The sequence below is a fragment of the Typha angustifolia genome, chromosome 8 (assembly GCF_048772165.1).
Source record: "Typha angustifolia cultivar Huaian chromosome 8, ASM4877216v1, whole genome shotgun sequence".
NCBI lineage: Eukaryota > Viridiplantae > Streptophyta > Magnoliopsida > Poales > Typhaceae > Typha > Typha angustifolia.
This window is the reverse complement of record NC_133246.1, coordinates 8847886-8868693: the sequence shown is the minus strand read 5'-3', so window position 1 is coordinate 8868693 and position 20808 is coordinate 8847886. Positions and strand designations below refer to the sequence as shown.

The 20808-nt window shown below is 36.6% G+C and overlaps 1 protein-coding gene across 4 annotated transcripts in view; it reads left to right on the top strand.

Annotated features, from left to right (window-relative positions):
• Positions 1-20361, top strand: part of LOC140765835 (uncharacterized) — a 30534-nt gene extending 10173 nt beyond the window's left edge. The window contains exons 10-13 of one of the 4 annotated variants that reach the window (XM_073105092.1): positions 5758-5868; positions 5940-6036; positions 18098-18180; positions 20055-20361. In XM_073105092.1, coding sequence (XP_072961193.1) covers positions 5758-5868; positions 5940-6036; positions 18098-18180; positions 20055-20074 — 311 coding nt within the window. In that variant the 3' untranslated portion in view covers positions 20075-20361. The remainder of the gene's footprint in view (positions 1-5757; positions 5869-5939; positions 6037-18097; positions 18181-20054) is intronic. The other 3 variants (XM_073105091.1, XM_073105094.1, XM_073105095.1) reach the window with 3 other exon arrangements.
• The last annotated feature ends 447 nt before the right edge of the window (positions 20362-20808 follow it).

The following is a 20808-nucleotide window of genomic DNA, read 5'->3' as shown; positions in this document are numbered from 1 at the left end:
TTGTAATACTTTAATAAGAAGCTCAAATACTGCTGTGGCAATTGTAATATCATCCAAAAATGTATTTCCAAGAGTTATATTTTTTAAAGTTTCATCTAAAGATTTATCTTTAAGTTTTATATTCTTAATTTTTATAGACCACTCTTGTGATGTAAATATCCGTATAATATCATTTTTGTAACGCATGATACTTTTAAGGCTAAAAGATGAGTGGTAAATCTAGTGATACCGGGTTTGATGATCTCCCTACTAACAGCCATCTATCTAAGTTAATTAAGAACCCAATCATGGTTATATATAAAATTTGTCAACCTCTGACCTTGATATATGACCATGTCAATTTCAGGTTTTTTTGTAGTATCCTCTAATATTAGATCAATACAATATGTAGCATATGACGTCTAATATAAATGATGCCGTTTTATCATAAGTTAATTTCTAGTAGCTTTATAATTAGCTCCATTATTAGTAATTAGTTGGACAACTTTTTTTTCATCGATTTCTTGTACCACCTTATTCATCAATTGATAAATATAATCTGTATTTTTGAAATGAGCAGTAGCATCCATAGACTTCAGAAATATTGTCTCCATGCCTGAGTACACTAAAAAATTAATTCTTCTGTTTTATGTACTCCACCAGTCATAACCAAATTCATCTCAATACCGTTTAAATATCTCAATGTAAGTACGAAGCTCATTTATCTTTGAGTCAAGATATTTAATAGCAATATCATTTGAACTAGGAGGTAGAACACCATGCCCTGTTGATCGTATAGCATCTATCATAGTGTGATAATAAGGGTTATCAACTATATTGAAAAGAATATGGTTATAATGTCCTGTTTATTCTTCTTTTTGCCAATTAGATGAGCCAACATCTGCTTTCTAACTTTCAAGGACACTTGAGTGCAAGTTGCTATATTTTCTTGCCTTTCAGCTAAATGTTTTTTTAAACGGCTGACACCACCATTCATTTCTTTTTCATTCTAGTTGCATTTAACACGACTTTTATCTTATTCAATAGTGCTACAATATTGCCACCCAATGTTGGTTTCATATGACTTCTCTTTTAGAGCCATTGATATTTTAACTTTGTAACTAAAAAACATAAACAAAAATTAAAATACAATATAAAATAATTTAAAATTTACGAAAATAAAAGTATGAAACCCTCTCAATTTTTTTTCTATTTTTTTCTTTACTTCCTTTCAGTTTTCACCCCTCTCAAGTTCTCAGTAGCAACACCATGCTGCTGCTGCTGGTGGTGTGGTGAAGCAGCAACTTGCTGCTTATGCAGCAGCAGGTGCGTAATTGAAAAAAATGAGAAAGAAAGAAATTAGAAAATAAAAGAAAAACTCACCTGAGGTCGCCATAGGTCGAGGTCACCGGAGATCTATTCAGTCACCGGTGAGAAAGAGACCGGTGAGAGAGAGAGAGAGAGAGAGAGAGAGAGAGAGAGAGAGGTAGGTCAGGTGGGTGGGGGGACATCAATAATTGATGACCCCAGGTTGGATCCCACCCGTTTTAGTCGAAACGGCCGAAACCCCAGCCAACTGGCTGGTTTTGGCCATGATTGGGCCGATCCTGATCCATTTCGATTGATCCCAATCGGGATCGATCGAAATTGGGAACCTTGGATAACATAGTAAGGTAACATGTCCTTGACAAAATAGCTATGATTTAATGTATCATTTTATAGAAACTTAGTTTCTTGTCATCATGGATGTTTGATTGCTTTTACTCTACTTTTTTTCTTCCTTATATATATATGTATATGAAAATATGAGTGAGCATTTACATAGTAGTAAAATAGTGGATGTTACCATAATTGCTCATATCTACTATTAGGATTTTGAATGTTTCCTTTTTTCTTTCTATAAGAGTTCCTCATGCAGATATTGCATGTGAGCAAATCTCATTGTCAAGATCTATAAATTGGTGGCAAGGAACTTCATAATCTATTAGCACCCAATCCAATTTGACTCGTTAGCCTTAACCCCAGCCCCATTCTCACCTGTTATCCATAAGTTATTTTCAACTTCAACATATCTAAACCTACCCTAACCTAATTCCTTCCTTACCAGACTCCCAATAACCATCAACTTCTCCACCTACGTCATCACAACTAGTAGTGCTCTCCACCACGCCAACATTGCAGCGTTGCGCTTTACCGATTCCAACATAGCTAGCATCACTCTCCACGATCATCAACACTATCTTCTCTGAGCTCCACTCTTTATTGTCGCTTGTTTGTAGCCGCCGACACCTATCCACTATTGTCGTGTCCCTATTGATGTTTTCTCTTGTATATGATCGGTGTCTTTTCTGAAACTAAGGACAAGTCTTGACATCAAGAAAATTTGGGTGTGAAATCCTAGCTTGAGAGTAAAGGTGTGAAACCTATTCCTAAGTATGATGATTCTTGGCTTGACTGGAACAGTAAGAATTCGATAGGTTAGAGTAGTATGAAGAAAGTCTCAATCCATTGCTCGAAATTATTAAGAATAAGTCTTATTATAAAAAAAACTTGGGTATAAAATCTTAGCTTGAGGGTGGAGGTGTGAAACCTATCCTTGAATGCGATGATAATTGACTTAATCGAAGTGTCTTGTAGTGTCATTAACTGTGAGACTAGAACAATATGAATGCTGTAGGGGAAATACTTGACAGAGTCGAGTTTTCTCCAACTCGGAGAGAATGATGTGAACATCAGTGACATATTACACAGGCACATGTATCAGTGTAGTTTCTCATTCTTAAAATTAGTCTTAAGTTAATTATTTTATTATGCATTTGCTATTCATAATGCTTAACCTTATTAAGAAGTCCCACCTATTTATATTTGTTTTCTTGCAATTGTTTAGAGTGCTATTTGCTTATTGTCATTTGTAAGGTTTATGTATAGGCCTTCTTTTTACTCAATCAAGATTTATAAAGAAGTGAAATTTTTTGAGATTTATCTTCGGTGTGAGTTTTGGGTATGAAACCTGGGTTGAGAATGGAGGTATAAAACTTTATTCATTTTCTCTTTTTAACTATTATCATTTCTAGAATCCTAACGTTCCTGTTGTTTTACATCAGTTTCTCACATAAAAAGCTATACAATAATGGAGAAGAGAGGCATAACAATCTCTTTTGGGTGTAATTGGTTGAGATACTAGTAACGAGAATGGAAAGAAAAGCAATGAATATCTCAGGGCCGCCTTGATTTTTTCTATTCCATATATATATATATATATATAAAGAAGAGAAGTTAAAAAGTAACTTTAGCATTCCTTTTCCTCCTTTCATTGTCCAAAGTTAAGTGTAATTGTCCCTTGGTAGAATCTTTGCTTATTTCTTTCTCCTTCAACAACTTTCCATCACAATGTGTTTGGAAATCTTTAAGGTTTAAAGAAATTTACCATTGGGCCAAGAAGATGATCTTTAAAATCATTTTCTAATTTCTAGTCTTTGCTTTGACTGTCCATCCCTTATGTTATGGAGTTTTGTTGCACTTCATTTTATAAAATATTAGCTACAGTATCTTGCATGCTGATATTCTAGTTATTATATAGTGAATTTTCCGTTTCACTTGAGGGCATCAAAAACATAAAACTGAGAGGGATGAGTGACCATTGCATATTTTTTACAAATTTTTTTGTATTGAAAATTACAAGGTTCTAAGTATCGGGATCGAAATCAGTTGTTTATATCGGCTTGTATTTTTAAATAACTTTTATCATATAGAAAAATAAGAAAAGTTTTAGAAAAATAATAATAAGATATACGTATAAATTATTCATATATAAAGTCTAAAAAATAAAAATAAAAATAAAAATACTATTTTCTTAATTTCAATATCTCTTTCCCTTTCTATCACTCACACGCCCTCCTTCCGTCCTCATACAAATAAATTTTTTTTCCTCTCTCAGTAACTCCCACTAGCTCTCTCTTTCCCATCTCCTTATTTCTATTCTCACTCTCTCACTTCAAAAAAACTCGATTCCTCGAAATCTCTCCATCTCCTTTCCCCCAATATCCCAAGCACTCTTATCTTTCCTCTTCGACGTAGTTCTAATCTCTATCTATGTCCAATGAACTCTACCGACATAGATTCGGCTTTCTCAACTTATGATAAACTCCTTCGACGTAGATCTGGCTTCGTCGACCTTAGATATGTAATTTTTTCTTTTATTTCCTCTCTTTGATGAGTTCTTCAGCCTCTCTTTTTCTCTTTGTCCCTTTCTTTCTAGTGTTTTAAAAGGCGGAAAGATCGGCGCATCGATTGCCCTGCTAAGTGGATTGACGCCGATAAAAGGCGGTTGGCTGCCTTTGCAGGCCACCTAGGCACTAAAAAGCACTAGGCGAGTGGCCTGATAAGGCGGGCCGGCACTGTGGCCCGCCATTTGAATTTTGTAAGTGGCTCGGGTTTAAATAACTAACTTGCTCAACTGTTCTCTCGCTCGATAGCAAATCCCTAAAAAAGAAATCTCCACGGTCGGTGGCAGTGAAGGTGGCTACTAGTGACCTCTCTTGACTCCTCCCTCTCGAGCTCTTTCCTCTCCTAACATTGGGTAGTGAGCAAAGATAGCTTGTGTGACCGTCATGGAGCTTGGGCTGGTGTGCCATCGTGGAGGTTGGGCTTGTGCGGTGGCAGCGGCATGAAGGTCGGTTCATGGAGCTACGGTAGCGTGGAGGTTGGGCCCGTGCGACGGTGTGGAGTGAACATCCCTCTCTCATTGCCTTCCTTCTCCTATTGCTATAATGGCAATGATGGAGTCTAAAATCTGTATGCTAGCTGCTATAGCAGTGATAAAATCTAAACATGTGTTAACCATCACCTATCTCAATGTATGCTAGTTGGACACTACCCTCCACTTATCTTCGAATATTTAGATATTGGACACATGAGTCTAATAGAAGGGAATGAGATGCATTTAATTTTCATCACATCAAAAAGACTAATCTCTCATTATTTTTTATATTTTATTTTCTTCTGACATATATTGATACGTAGGCCTTAATAATTTTGGTGTCCTGAAGGGCCTGAACTATTAAAAGGTTTTTGTATAATTCTATATATTATACATAGTTACTTTTGATTCTTAAATATTAAAAATGCTAGACCGTCTTGGCGTCCGCCTTCTGCCTACACTATTTCTTGGTATCCTCCATCTCTTTCTCTCTGTCTCTCTTAGTTTGGTTTATCTCGGTTGAAACAGCCGAAATTTGTTTGATCCCGATCGAGTATTAGCTGATCTGGCTGATACCCCACCGAATAAACTAGTTTTGGGGTGGGATTGAGATTGGTCGAAATTGGGAATGATGAAAAATTGTGGAATCAAATATTCCTATTCTAGATTAATGGCCAATTTGGAGGATGGTGGGACAAATGAGGACTAAATTGATTTCAGATGTATTATATCAATACTGGGCCAAAGTGGAACCCTATTTCTATATGTTTTCAGAAATATGAAACGAAAGAATAATTTTAGTATCTATCTCCTACAGTCAATTATTAGCATGAAGAATAGGAAAATTGTCCTCATACTTTTGTGGACTTTACCAGTTTATGTAGGTCTGCATTATTGCAATTTTGTGTTAATATGATACAAAACCTAGTTGTTCCTCTCCTGTCAAACTTTAATCCTTTTGGTTGTACAACCACTACTTTTAATTACCATGCCTGTTTTTATATCATAAGAGAGTGTCATTTAGCTACCTATTAATTAATTTATTCCTTTGATTTTTTTTTTCATGGAAACAATCATAGAGAAACAAAGAAGAGATGCTATGAGAACAGAGCCTATCCGTTTGGAATGCAATGGACAAGCATATTGGAAACTGGAAGGCCATTGCAATAGCTTGAAAATTATGCTTCAAGGTTCTTTTGTTTTCTACTTTAATCATTTGCAGCTGAAATTGAACATACTGATTTGAAGTAGTATATTTCAGATTGTGAGAACTGGGAACTGGTTGCAAACAAAGACAAGTGGTTTGCCTTTGACGAAGAGGATGAGAAAGTGATTGAAAGATATATTTCCTCTTCTAGGTAAAAGGAAATTCCTTTAAGCATATAGATGTTAAAATCTTTTCGCTCTCTGATTTGTTTATGATTTTGTTCTGAATAAAGTTTACTCTTCTCAATAGTCTTATGGACAACCTTGACATACAACCAGTCAAGATACTGAAGAGGCCTATGCAATAAGCCAGATCCTTTGTTGGCGGATATACTCTCCGTATTAGATTTAATAGAATTTTTTTTTTTATATATGATAAAAATGTCAGCAAAATATAAAGGGATCAAGAAGAAAATGCAGACTGGTTCATAATTCTGTTTCCTATTGGATGTTGCACCATAAAGAAAGATAATGCAAAAGTTCCAATTAAGCTAATGCAAGAAGCAATTTTTCTATCTATAACAATTAAGTGTCAAAAGTGGAACTAGAAATACTACCGACATAAATTTTATGTCCAAGATTTAAGTTGTAAGTGACATTATTAAATTGTTCATATCATTTATAGCATGCAATATAAAGAATCATTCTTACATGTAAGCATGCAATATAAAGAATCATTCTTACATGTTCGCTATGCAGCCTAGGTATGCCTATGCTTAACGATGGCCGTGCCGTAAGAGAATGAGAGAAAGAGATACTCACCTTTGCCATTGTAGTTGCCGTCGCCGTTGCCGTCGCCATTGCTCATCGATCGCCGCTCGTCGACGAGGTCGATGGTGAGCGGCGATGCATTAGGAGGGGTGCCGTGCGGCATCCTCGTGCCACGTGCTGGTACGCCGCCAACACGGCAATTGCCGACCGGTACGCCCCGTGTCGGTCGGCACAGCTATCCTTGCCTACGCCCTCTACGGATGTAATCAATACAATGTGATCAAGGGACTACAATAGCATATGCCGTTTACAAGAACATTGCTTATAATGATCAATGTTTTGAAATGCAGTTGCGAATGATAGGCATTGATGGCGGGCTATCACCCCACACATAGTATTTTTTATATTAAAAAAAATCATATATGGTATATTTGTAATTTTTAATACTAATATAGTATATATAAAATTTGTAATGATGCATTATGTTGCAATATTAACATAATTACAATCCACAATTCACAATCATAACAGGTTCACAAATATCACAACTAAATACCTAGCTGACCCTATAACGTCGTCGAGTTTCTTAATAAGTTTGGGATTTGTGCACAGTAGGAATTGGTAATAATTCCCATAAAGCCTATAAAGTATTTATGTAATCTCTCTCATGATTTGTGCACAGTAGGAATTGATAATAATTTAGAAATGTAACTAGAAAGGAATAACCCGAAAATATCTATTAAACCAAACTTCATCTTTTAGTCAAAATCATAATTACTATAGAAAAGCATACTCGACTATCTGAAAATAAAATTTGATTTGTAGTGTTGATGGTAGTGGGAATGGAAGCATCGACAGTAGTGGTTGCTGGCAGCGTTGGTGGTAGTGAACATTAGTGATCGTGGGATTGCCGGGAGATGTTGAAGAGGCATCGATGACAAGCTATTAACGGGATGCCGTGATGAAGAAGTTACTAGCGTCGATAGTGGTGGTCGATCGCGTGAGGGAGTTGTCGAGGAAGGTTTGTGATGGATGGCACTCTCGAGGGAAGTGGAGCGATGCAACTAATGTCGGCAATGGTGCCAGTCAATTGGGATTTGTGTGGAGAGACGACGATGCGGCTGGTGAACGTTGAGGTGGCAACGGGAAACTGAGGTGCCGTTGTCGGTGTTGGTGTTGTCAGTGGTGAGTGTCGGCTTAGAGGGTGGCAGCGTTGTTGATGGCGAGTGTTGGTGGTGTTGTCAAGTGGCTTGAAGGAGGCGGGAGATCAAGGCTCTAGTGGTAGTGGAGGGCTGCGGTGTCGTCAGTGGAGATCGACGTCATCGTTGAGGAAGAGATGGCGTGGAGGCGGTGGCGATATGGAGGTAGGCTAGGGCTTGGTGTCAAATGGATTGAAGGGAGGTGAGGGATGAGGATGGCAAATGGGTTGGGTTTACGTCTAATGGGCTGGTGTGGTGGCTAATAGGTTTAAGTGAGTTTGGGGTTGGGTTTGAAGTATTTTGTTAATGGGTTTGGTCTTTGGTTGGATTGGGTTCAGTTAGGGTGGAGGGATTTGAAATTTGGAATATAGTAGGGGGGAAGGATTTGTTGGGATTTTAATAGGAAAATAAGAGCTAAATATTGAAATACGATTCTAGGAACGATGATGGTGGAAAAAACAAAAAAAGAATGAGGTTTCACACCTCTATTCTCAACTAGGGTTTTACACTCAAAACTCACATTGGAGATAATTCTAATTTTTTTTTTTTCATTTCTTCATAAACTTCGATAGTAAAAAGCTGGCCTGTATAGACCTTATAAATGACAATAAGTAAATAACATCTTAAACAATTATAAAAAAGCAAATAGAACCTTAAATACTATAAATAATAAATATATAGTAAAAATAATTAACTTGAAGACTAATTTTCTAAATGAGGAACTGCACTAATACATGTGCCCACGTAATATATTATTGATGTCCGCATCATTCTCCTCTAGTGGGAGATAATTAGGCTATATCAAGTGTCCTCTATAGGCGGGGCTGTTTATACTCGGTGGAAATGGTGTATAATAAAAAAAAATAATTCTAAACACTATAAGTAGCAAATGTACAATAAAAATAATTAACTTAAGTTATTTCTTGAAGGAGAAAATGCAGTGATACATGTGTTCGTGTACTATGTCGCTAATGTCCGCATAATCTAGACCTCTAGAATCTAGTCTTCACAATCTTAGGGTAGAGCTTCATTTGTCAATAAGTTATAATCATCATCAAGCTCTAGTTCAATATTTTTATCATTCTTTGTTTCCTCATCCAACTAGATTAATTGCTCATCTAGAAAAGTGGAATAAGTGTTACTAGTAATAGCTTGAGCAACTCTTGCGCTTCTCTTTGATGATAAAATTTTTTATGCACCTGATGCTTCTGTCACTATTTCCCAAGTTAATCCTTCACGTGGGAAGACCTCTTGCTCTTGAGGATCATTATCCAACTAATCAATTGTATTATTTCTTTTTTGAAGCCACATGATCCTTCTCTTTTGTATCTTTTAATTTTTTATTCTTGCATTAAATTATACATAAACTAGTTCATTTAATCCTTTCACTTCCAATCTATTACTCTTCTTTGATTGAATTTGAACACAAAGATGAAATTAATATGAGTCAATTATAATTTAGAATTGACAAATTAATCAATACAATGATATATTACCCATTCCAATGAGCTTCAATTTCTTTCACGTCTTAACAAACTATATGTCAAATTAAGAATCTTAATTGTCATATTTTTTAGATAAGGAATATAAACTCCACCTATGAGCTAATAACTATATAAATTAGAAAATAACTTACTAACATACTAACGTACATAAGACTAAAAGACATGTTTTATTACATATGTTAAACTATTAAATATACTTGGGTTGAATTCATCATTATTGATTTCTCTTGCCAATCTTGTTAGTCTCCCAAAATTTCCACTAGCATTTTTATATGCTTTCATCTCCACATTTGTAATGTGCACTTGAATAAACAAATCTAGGTAGAAGTTCTCAACACAGCTAAGAACACCATCTATTACATTTAAATCGCTATCTATTTCATCGCAATTTCTATAAAAGTAGTATGCATTTAAATAATATGCAGCAGTATAGAGATATGTATCAAGCTTTCTATTTGTGTATTGATCAATAACATCAAGAAAAGGCTTGGAAGAAATCTCATTATTATTGAAAATATTTTTAATTTCTTCTTAGCATTTTTTAACTCACTATATATAAATTCGATTGGTGGCTTTCTTTTGTCATCAATAATTTGAAGCAACTTAACCAAGGAGTGTGTAATGGTTATATAGGAGTTGATTAGAAAGAAATAAAGTTCTAGAAGTTGAAAGACCCAATTTCAGGATTGGCAACGCAAATTTTTCGAGAGCAGTAGAATAAATTGGTGTTTGAATGACCATTTAGGTTTTTGGACGCAAATTTCTCGAGAGCAATAAAATAAATTGGCATTGGAACAACCCTTCAGGTGTTCAAACGCAATCTTCCTAGAGCAGAAGATTAAATAGGCGTTCAAACTCTCCCAAGACTGAACTGGTTCATTAAAAACCTTGGGCGTTGGATTTATAGGTTGCATGATAAGATGAGTGAGGAAGTATTAGACTTGCTATCTGGATTTTTACACTTGCATAGGTGGGGGAGTGAAGGGCTAAGGGTCTTTGCTTTAGATGTGATTAGCGTTTCACACTCGAACACTGCTGTATGCGAGCTATGGGTAGCGTAATGCTCATTGATGGTCAAAAGGACCTCGAAGAGGATGTTGCTACTGAGGAAGAATGCCCAGAAGTGAATCAGGAGCTGAACCAAGAAGAGTGCGAGGAGGAAGAAATATCGGTGAAGATATCTTTACATGCGTACTTGGGTACTGTCGTGCCGAAAACTCTTTTGAGTGGACGGCTTGACCAAGAAGTGATGTGTACCTATCTTTATTGATTCGAGTACACATAACTTCTTAGATCAACTGTTAGTTAAGGGGCTCGGATTGGAAGAGGAGCTGACAACAATGTTTGATGTGGTGATTGGTGATGGCATGAAGTTGAAGGCGGGAAGTCTTTGTCGTTGGGTGGGAATAAGGGTTCAAGTATATGATCTTATTGTCGATTTGTATCCTCTTGCCCTCTTAGAGCTGACATTGCCCTAGGCACACAATAGTTGTAGAGCCTAGGATTGGTGACTTAATATTTCAGCACTATGTGGATGACGTTTAGGAGAGACGATAGGGTGGTGCGGTTTGATGGAGTTGAAGCGTTGTCCAGCCCTACTTTGTAGTCCATGATGGGTCTACCAAGACCAAAGGCTACTCATAGCTCCATCAACCCCTGAGCCAAACCCAAACTTAGGTATAAATGCTAAATTGCATTGATTACTAATTGAATTTGTTGGCGTGTTTGAGGAACCAAAGGGGTTGCCACCATTTAGAAATTTTGATTATCGCATACAGATTACTCTCAAGGCTACACCTACCAACGTTCGACCTTTATAAGTATCTGCATGTCCAAAAAGAAATCACACAGATGGTGAAGGAGATGATGGATCAAGGCATCATTCGGCCGACTAGAAGTGCTTGCTTGTCTCTCGTCTTGTTGGTGTGAAAAGACCACGGATGGTGGTTTTGTGTCGATTATTGAGCCTTGAACTCTATCACTGTCAAAAATTGATACTGAATACCGGTGATGGAAGAGCTTTTGGATGAGCTTGCAGGAGGCATACTTTAGGAAGTTGGATTTGCGCAGGATACCATCAAATACGGGTCGAATCCGCCGATGTGCACAAATTGATATTTTGCACCCATGACACTGAGTTTCTGGTGATGCCATTTGGATTAACCAATGCTCCAGCGACGTTTCAAGGTCTGATGAACGATATTTTCAGACCTTTCCTACGTCGGTTTGTCTTAGTATCTTTTGACGATATTTTAGTGTTTAGTCAGAGTTTTGAAGAGCATTTGCAACACTTTCATGAAGTGTTGAAAAATTTTGGAGGCAAATTCGTTGAATGTGTGAAGATGTTCGAGTGTTTATGAGGTGTACAAAAGATGGAATATCTGGGCCATGTGATATCAAGTGGAGGAGTGGCGGTTGACCGAGAAAATTGCTTCTATGCTCGATTGGCTGCTTTCAAAGACCGTGCGCAAGCTTTGAGGATTCCTTGAGTTAACGGGCTATTACCGAACTTTCATTGCTGGGTATGGGAAGATAACTTTACCCCTAACGGTGTTATTGAAGAAGAATGCATTTGAACGGAGCGATAAAGCTACTGTTACTTTTAAAGAACTAAAATCAGCAATGATGACGACATCAATTTTAGTGCTATCGAATTTCACCAAAGGCTTTGTGGTTGAATGCGACGCATCAGGGGTTTGGATATGAGCTGTTCTTATGCAAGAAGGCCGACCTATAATGTTCATGAGCAAAGCCTTGTCTGAAAGATCACAGCTACTTTCAACATACGAAAGGGAGTGTTGGCTATTATCCATATCGTTACCAAATGGAGACCATATCTAATCATGCATCGCTTCATTTGCACGGATCAGAGGAGTTTTTCCTACTTCATGAGTCAGCAGATACATACCTCGACGCAACAGCGGTGGGTGACCAAACTCTAGGGGTACAACTATAATCTACAATATAAAAAGGGCATAGAGAATCGGGTGGTGGACGTGCTATTGCGCCAAATCAAAGGGGCTGAACTTGCTGCCTACTCAAACCCTATTTTTCCCTTCCTCGAGGAGTTCAGAAGAGCTAGTGTGGTTGACCGAACCATTAACAGTCTCTTGTAAGAGATAGCAGCAGATTTGGAGAACCATCCAGAGTTAGAGAACTGAGAGGGCATCCTATTGGACCGCGGGTGTATTCGAGTGCTCGCAGATGCTTCGTTGCGATTACAAGTGTTTGAACACTTCCATAACACTCCAGAGGTGGGCCATGAGTGCGCTTGAGGACTTACAAGCGGCTCTCCCAAAGCTGTACATGGCCTAGAATGTAGAAGGATGTACGAGTTCATGTGAAGGGGTGCAAGATGTGCCGACGAGCAAAATTGGAGATGTTGAAACTAGTTGGACTTCTACAACCCTTATCGGTCTCAGATTGAGAATGGGAAGATATTTCTATGGACTTATAAGGTTTTTCGCTAGTACGTAGATTTTTAGTAATATTTGTTGTAATGGACAAGTTGAGCAAGTATGCTCACTTTTTAGCTTTGGCATATCATTTTTCGGCGAAAACAATCGTTGAATCATTTGTCCGAAATGTCACCAAACTTCATGGCATGCCGTGAACTATTGTTTCAGATTGTGATCGAGTGTTCATCAGTGAGTTTTGGATGAAATTTTTTAAATTGCATAGGACTCATTTGGATCTTTGCTCGGCATATCACCCCCAAATTGACAGGCAAACAGAAGTAGTAAATCGGTGGATTGAATAGTATCTTTGTTGTTTTGTGGGAGATCGTCCGAGACGATTAGAGTATTTGCCATGGGCTAAGCGATCATACAATACCTCTTAGCCACAACACCGGAATATCGCTGCTTGAGGTGGTTTACGGCCGCACTGACATCGCATCGAATTTACGAGTTTTGACAGACCGGCCACTTTGGACCACACGAAGGTAGACATAGCGCTGTTGGACAGAGATGAGACTCTACGATGGCTGCGAGCATACATGGGAACAACCCAAAATTGCTAGAAACAAATCTACGATACGGGGCATCGTGAGCAAGAGTATGATGTAGGTGACATGGTTTATGTTTAGATTCAACTTTATCGCCAAGTAACCTTGAGGCTAGTACGAAACCAGAAAGTGTCGCATCGTTTCTTTGGTCATTTCAAGGTGTTAGGGAGGATTGGACCGATTGCATACCTTTTGGATTTGTTAGAGGGAACACGTGTGCATCCGGTGTTCCATGTCTCATTACTAAAAGTGAGAATCGCCACATATTAGATTGTTAGAGATATATTGCTTGAGCCAAAGGATGAGATAGAGGGTCGAGTCAGTTCGTGTGCTAGCATAGCGTCATTAGAGACAAAAGAATATTAGAGACGGAGGTGCTCGTTGAGTGGTATGGTGAACCTTTTGATCAGGCTACTTGGGAGTTCGAGACTAATATAATAGACTACTTTCCTAACTTCACACCTTGAGGACAAGGTGGGGAAGCGTGATGGACTGTAATGGTTAGATAGGAGTTGATTAGAAGGAAATAAAATTTTAGCAGCTAAAGGGCCCAATTTTGAGATTAGGTGATCGAATGCAAATTTCCGAGAGAAGCAGAATAAATTGGTTCTGGAACGGTCCTTCAGGCATTCGAACGCAATCTCCCTAGAGAAGAAGATTAAATAGGCATTTGAATGCTCCCAAAAAAATAAATTAGCGTTTGAACGCCTTAAGGCCATTTGAACGCTCGATGGTGATGAACTCTAATTTAAGTGTTTTAATTAAGTATTTTTTCTTATGTTAGGCAATAAGACTCGAGTCTTTTCGATCCTATTGCCAAGTCTAATCAAGTTAGTAAGTCACCTATAAATAGTTGTGTGCATTTGGATAATTATCTTAGATTATTGAAATTCACTTGCAAGATCGTCTTTTTTCTCCATGTTTGACTACCTCCAAACTTTAGAACCCTAGCCACCATCTAGGATCTTCATTGCTGCTTTCCTCTTTGTCTGGCCGTGTCCCCTTGACCCTAAGAAACGACCCTACTTTTTCTCTATCTCTTTCCTACCGACTACCTTGGCTTTCACTATTGTTATCTCCATCACCATACCATAACTCTAGGTCGATCACCACCATGCCTCTTCGGCTTCCTCTTTCTATGATCCATCCTGAATCTATCTCAATCTCAATAGCACTCGACCATCTAACTATTTGATCTTGAGTTACCTCTTAATTTTGGAGATCTGCGCGCACCCTAACTTTCTTTTCGTGAGTCAAAATATAGTTTCGTTTTTGGATTTAGACTCGCAGTTATTGTGAGGTTTTGAAGGTGGTTGTTACAGAATAAAATTTTAATTGCTAATGACACTTGTCCTTAAAATTGATTATTAAGAATAGTAAGCTCTTTTTCTTTTAGCAATTTTTGACCATTTGCATATTAAATATTCATCAGAAGTAAACATAAGTCTTAATTTTTTTTTCTCCAAAGACTATAATGTAAGAAAAGAAGTGAGAAATTTTGTAACCCTAGATCTCATGATCTCCTTTTTTTGTGTGAATTAACGCATCATACTTAATATCTTATGATGTCCATAAATATACCATGACCTCTCCCACATTCAATTGCCACCTTTAATCCTTCCTTCCTTGGATGTGCTCTCTAGCATTAAATCTATACAATGGGCGGCACAAGATGCCTAGTTTATGAGAGGATATGTATCTTTTAGTAACTATGTAGCTGCTAAAATAGCAGCAACATTATCAGTCACAATTTGGAGAACATTTTCTACTCCCGCTTCTTTGATACTATCAACAACAATATTATAGATGTATTCAATTGTATGTGTCTTTAGAGCAATCAACAGAATGCAGAAAATTAACCCTCATCTCACAACTAACACATAAATTCATAATGCTTTTTTCTTTTTGATTTGTCGAAGCATCAGTCAAAATTGAGTAGCAATGTTTTTTCATGCAATCCTCTGGTTCTCTAAATTATCATGTGTGTTAGCCTCACTTGCTTTTTCAAAAGTGGCTCATACAATTCATCATTAATAGCATTAAAAGAGATGCCACATTTGTAGACCCAGTGAGCTAAGTAGTTGTTCACTTTATCTCTTTCTTCTTTTGCAAAAGAATCTTTTATGTTTGTTTGTACCATCTTTTTTCGTTTTCTAACTGCAATTTCTAGATTTATAGAGGTGAATTTATCCATAGGACCTTTAGTCCTTGGTTTTCTACTGTCAACAGATGAAATTTCTAAATCTTCGTTCTCTTTGCATATATCTACTTTTGCCCTTAGTTCTACTCTCTTGATTTCTCTTCTTTTTTTCTTTTGATTCTCCTTTAGATGATTTTTGATAATTCTTTTGGCATCATCATTAGCTTTTAGACAAGGTGCAACATCACCTCTAATATGAGCAATATGCTTTTAAATTTACTAATTCCTCGCTTAGTGACATTCCTATAGAATTTACATTTCACTGTTTTGGCATCATTTTTATTTTTATTCGAAAAGTATCCACATTTTAACCTAGATCATTGGAGCCAATAGGCACAAAATATTCAGATGATGTAGACCCTAGTCAGAGACGCTATTTGAGAGGAATTAGTGGCTATATATGATTATTTGTACTCTGTATGTAAAATTAAGGCCATTGGGTAATTTACAAACTAATTAGCAAGTAATTGAATAATTGATTAATTTGCAAACTAATTAGTATATTAGATTAATAGTAAAAAAAAATAGAGTTAAAGAATCAAGATTGAAGACAATGAAAGAATTAGTGAATTATAGATAACATTAATTAATCTCTTTAGCTAACTAATTAGCAATTGATTCCTCTGGCACAACAGATTAATAATATTTACTAATTAGAAAACTAATACAGTTCTAGTGTTTGATAGTGAAACAATTCAAAGAAATCTACATTTAAATTACTAATTAGAAAACTAATACTATCAACTTTCTTCTCTAGCGATCAGCAAACTAATTAGCTCAATAATCATTATTTGTTAATCAATTAATCACTAAGAAGTAAGGAATTAGGACAGTGAATTAGTGAATATGAAAGAATTAAATAAAACTAAAGAAGTAGAGAAACAGAGAATGCTTCCTTCTTCTTTAGTTAATTAATCAAACCCTTTCATTACTAGCAATTAAGTGTTAATTACTGTAGCAGTGAAGAAACTAGAGAGTCAAGAGAGCCAATGGTGAAACAGAGAAAGGGAAGGAAAAAAACCTTGGCGGCCTTTCACTCTCGGTGGCCAGACAGAGAGGTGGCCCTAGATAGTGAAAGGGAAGAAAGAGAAGAAAAGAAGGGTACCTCAATTTGCTTGCTTGCCGGTGAAAGGGAAGGTTATGCTTGTTTGTTGGTATCGATTTCTCGCCACCGCTCAAAGAGATCGAGAGAGAGAGAGACTAGAGACGATCGAGGGAGGTCAAGGGAGGGAGGCCATCAAAAGTAAGGGCTCAAATCGAGAGTGAGGCCAGTGAAAACGATTAGGTTAGTTTTTTAAATGGTAATAGATTAGCACACTCAAAAACATTCAGTAGGCCGCTTAGCCTATTATGCGCCTTGGTGTTCTGCCACGCAATTTGGCGACCCGCCAAGTACACTAGGCGGCTTGGCCGCCATCACTGTTTGCGGGGTTGTCGATGTGCTGCCCCGCCATGGTGGTCGCTATGGATGCTTTTTAAAACACTCATAATGATAACCAAAAGTGCATTATATTTGGTTGTGCATTTTGTTCTACTTGATAATCATCAATTTCTATTTTCATATATTCATGGATCAAGTAATACTTCAAGTGCTACAAGCTTCATTTGATCAATTTCTATTTTCATATATGAGAAATTTTCAAATCACGTCCTATATTTTTATCATTTTCACATTAATATCCGGTCTTTGAAGATTTGATAACTACTCTTTTTCCTAATTTTCATATTTAGACCCTATTATTACTTTGTAAATAACTACTATTAACCCAAATTTATAGTGTATATAACTCTACTAATTAAATAATTAAAATACCCTTGGAAATTTTTTAATTCTCTTCCATTTGAAAATGGTTGATATTTTGAAATTTTTTTTCAACTAAAGTTATCATATGAAATTATAGGGGAAAAATGAGGGTTTGGATTACAAATTATAAAATCCTCAAAGATGTAAAATGAGGGTTTGGATTACAATATAGTGAAAGTATATGTAAATTTCTTTTAATTACAATCTTGATGGTCTCTTGAGGACTTTTGGCACCTTATGAGAACCATTCCAAACTTGCCTTCACTTCCATTTGTCATTTCTACTGCATAGTGAGAGCTAGCTCTAGAATTGTACATATTTTTCATGAAAGAATGTATTAGAAAATGCCAATTGCCAATAATCTCCGTGAATGATGCTAGTGGCCACATGAATGATGAATAATATAAGTCAGTCAAACAGCACAAAAATTGCACTGTCATTTTACTGAAAAACAATCATATTTTGAATGTAAACTATAAGCCTGAACATGTGATTGTGTATCTTTTGATTTACAGCTGCTGACACTATTCTTGTGATTGTTTCTAACAGCTGTTGAGATTGTCATTCTTGAGATTGTTACTAACAGCGGTTGACATTGTCATTCTTGAGATTGTTTCTATAATGATGCTTACTACTGTTAGAGGTCATGTTTATGAACGGATCATTGTATTGTGGTGTTTTTCTCTTGTTTTACTTGTCTCTGTTTGTACTGACAAGCAACTTTTCATCCATGAGGTTAGGCATTGCTAATTTTCTGATACTGAGTAGTTCTGGCTAATATTACTCAGGAACCGGCAAAAGAGTCAAAATAATCCTACCAAAATGGCATCAAATACCAATAGTTCTCTAATTACAGACTTTTCAGCTGAAGGTAAGACTATTTATCCTTTGCTCTTCGCAAGAATCAGCATGACATCTTAACTCTTATACATATCTGTATGTAAAATATTTTCTACAATAATTTAGAATATTTGACCAAACTAGCCCTGCTCACAAACATATTTACGCAATTGGTACACCTCTCAAATTTATTACCGAAATAGTTCTATCTTGAACGTATTGAATCTAATATTTTCTTTTCTAGTTTGTCCAAATATAATATGATATATCTCTCTAGTTTATCCAATTAATAGGTAAATTCAAATTGAAGAATAATCTTTTCATTCTCTATCACGTGTTCCTAACAGGAATAAAGTACATAAAATGTTGATAAGTTTAACGTTTTTTTTTTGCCAAGAAGGAATAATTTTTTTTATCCTCAACACATGTTTCTAAAAAGAATGTAGTACATATAATGCTGACAAGCTTAGCTTTTTTTGTCGGAAGCATTGGATGGCAGCTGATGTGTTCAAAATAGACCAATTTTGATATTAAGTTTGGGAGTAGACTATTTGGATAAACAAGTTTCTGAGGAGGCACTATTCGGTCAACTCCTCAAAAGTTCTTGGTATTTTTTCCATGCACAAAACCTTAGCATGATGCACTAACTAAAGAAACCAACTTTGAAGCAAGGAAATTTTGGCACATACAGTGCTGGAAACAAACCAAGCTTTGAAAGCTAGTTTACAACTTGTGGAGCCACCAGGAACATAGATGTTTCAGGGAAAACTGTGGGAGAAGGGAAGAGGAGGCAAGATATTACCAATTGGAATACGCAGAGCTAGTCTTGCTTGAATGAGTGCCATGTTATAGTCACTGCGCTTGCTGGTGATGAGCCATGTAACGGGGTGATGGCTAAGAACCCTAGTCTTGGTTATTGAGCCCTTTCTTCTATGTAATAGTTGGGTCTGCTTGGGATAGTAAGTTCTCCAGACTTGAAACTGCGGAAGTTTAAATTTTAAATACCTAAATCCCGAAACTTTGTTCTTCCTTGCCCCTTTATGTTTGTCATGTGACCCACCTGGCCCCTGCTAGTAGTCATTGTGGAAGAGCAATGCCACTGAAAGAGACCCTTGTCACGGATTGGTCAAACATCTCTCACTCTTCCATTTACTCCAGCAGTGTGGGGATTGCCTGCATATGACAGATTTCTATGACATGCCTAGGTTTTGGATGACATATCATGTGCCCAGAAGATCATTGGGCACAAAATATTGCTGTGACCCTATCTTTGTATGATTAGATTGTCAGTTTTGCACATTTAGAATTTCATTTGGATATCTAATATTTATTTATTTATTTGATAGAGATATCTAGCATTTCATACATTTAAAGAACAAGGTAGGCTCCGCAGGATCAACAACATAGCATGGAGTACGGTAGAATTCCCTCCGAGGGCAAACCCAAGCACGACCTTCACTTTTGTTGCTTTTAATATTTTAAGGTAGATAGACAGTCTTCAGAAAGCTAGCTTGTCAGTTGATGTTATATTTTATAGCTTTAGCTATTCACATAGTCAAAATAATTCTTAGGTTCACTTTTATCTTTTGGCAGCATCCTGTACTTTTAGTTTACGTTCCGTCTCTATGAAATTATAAGCTAGATGTTTGCTGTTTAAGTGCTACTTGGGCAACAACTTGGAGAAAGCTATAGAATCAACTTAGATTCATGCGATCATTCTAGAACTTTGTTCTAGTTACTGCTGTCCATTTGTATGTACTCGCAATACTACGGTATTGAATTAATAGTTTATCAGAATATTTGTCTCATATCGCAAACATGCCGGCAATTTCTGTGACCTCTGTTTTCAAGTCAAATATAATTTTAAAATCTTTTTTTTCTCTTTGCTTGTTCCTTCATTTTTAGATTCTCAAACTGCACTATGATTTCAGTAAGTGGCTGTGGAGCTGGCAGTTCAGCAAGTCAACAACACTTGTAGCAGATGGATTATTTTCGCTGATTTCAACCAAGTACTCTGACAACTGTTGGTTTATTTTCTTGTGTATCCTAAAATTCCAGTAAGGCAATTAGTCAATGTATATGATGTTTAATAGGTTTCATATAATTTGTTCTGGAGTTTTTGGCCAGTTCAACCATCCAAGAATATCCTTACCTGAATGTTGTGGAGCAGCAAAAGTTTTAGTGAAAAAATATGGTGTTTTTTCTTTGATCATTTATGAGCATGAATGTTAAATATGGGTTGGACTTTCTAGATACAGAGGCAATTTAGGTTCCATCGAGTTTTTTAGCTGTTTAGTATAGGCTTCAAGTCATATACGTCGTTGAATAATTACTTCGAACTAAATACCGTCGAGACCTGATATTGTGTTGTCAAGCTATTCTTCTAAGCTAACTGCGTTGTCGAGTCATCAATCGAATTAAGTCAAGCAATCAAATTATTAATTATTAAATAATTTTTTTACAATATTATTTGGGGGTTAGAGTTGAACTCATGATCTTCTTGGTTATGAGTAAGGTATCTATCAACTCTACTAGAATTTTAATACGGTAAGCATATTCGATTGGGCCTTGTAAGGCTCAACCTCCATTATTGGCCTCCTCTTTTTATCGTCGGTAAGAAAACTAGATTTGTCTCATGGTAAACATCCTCCATAGCCAT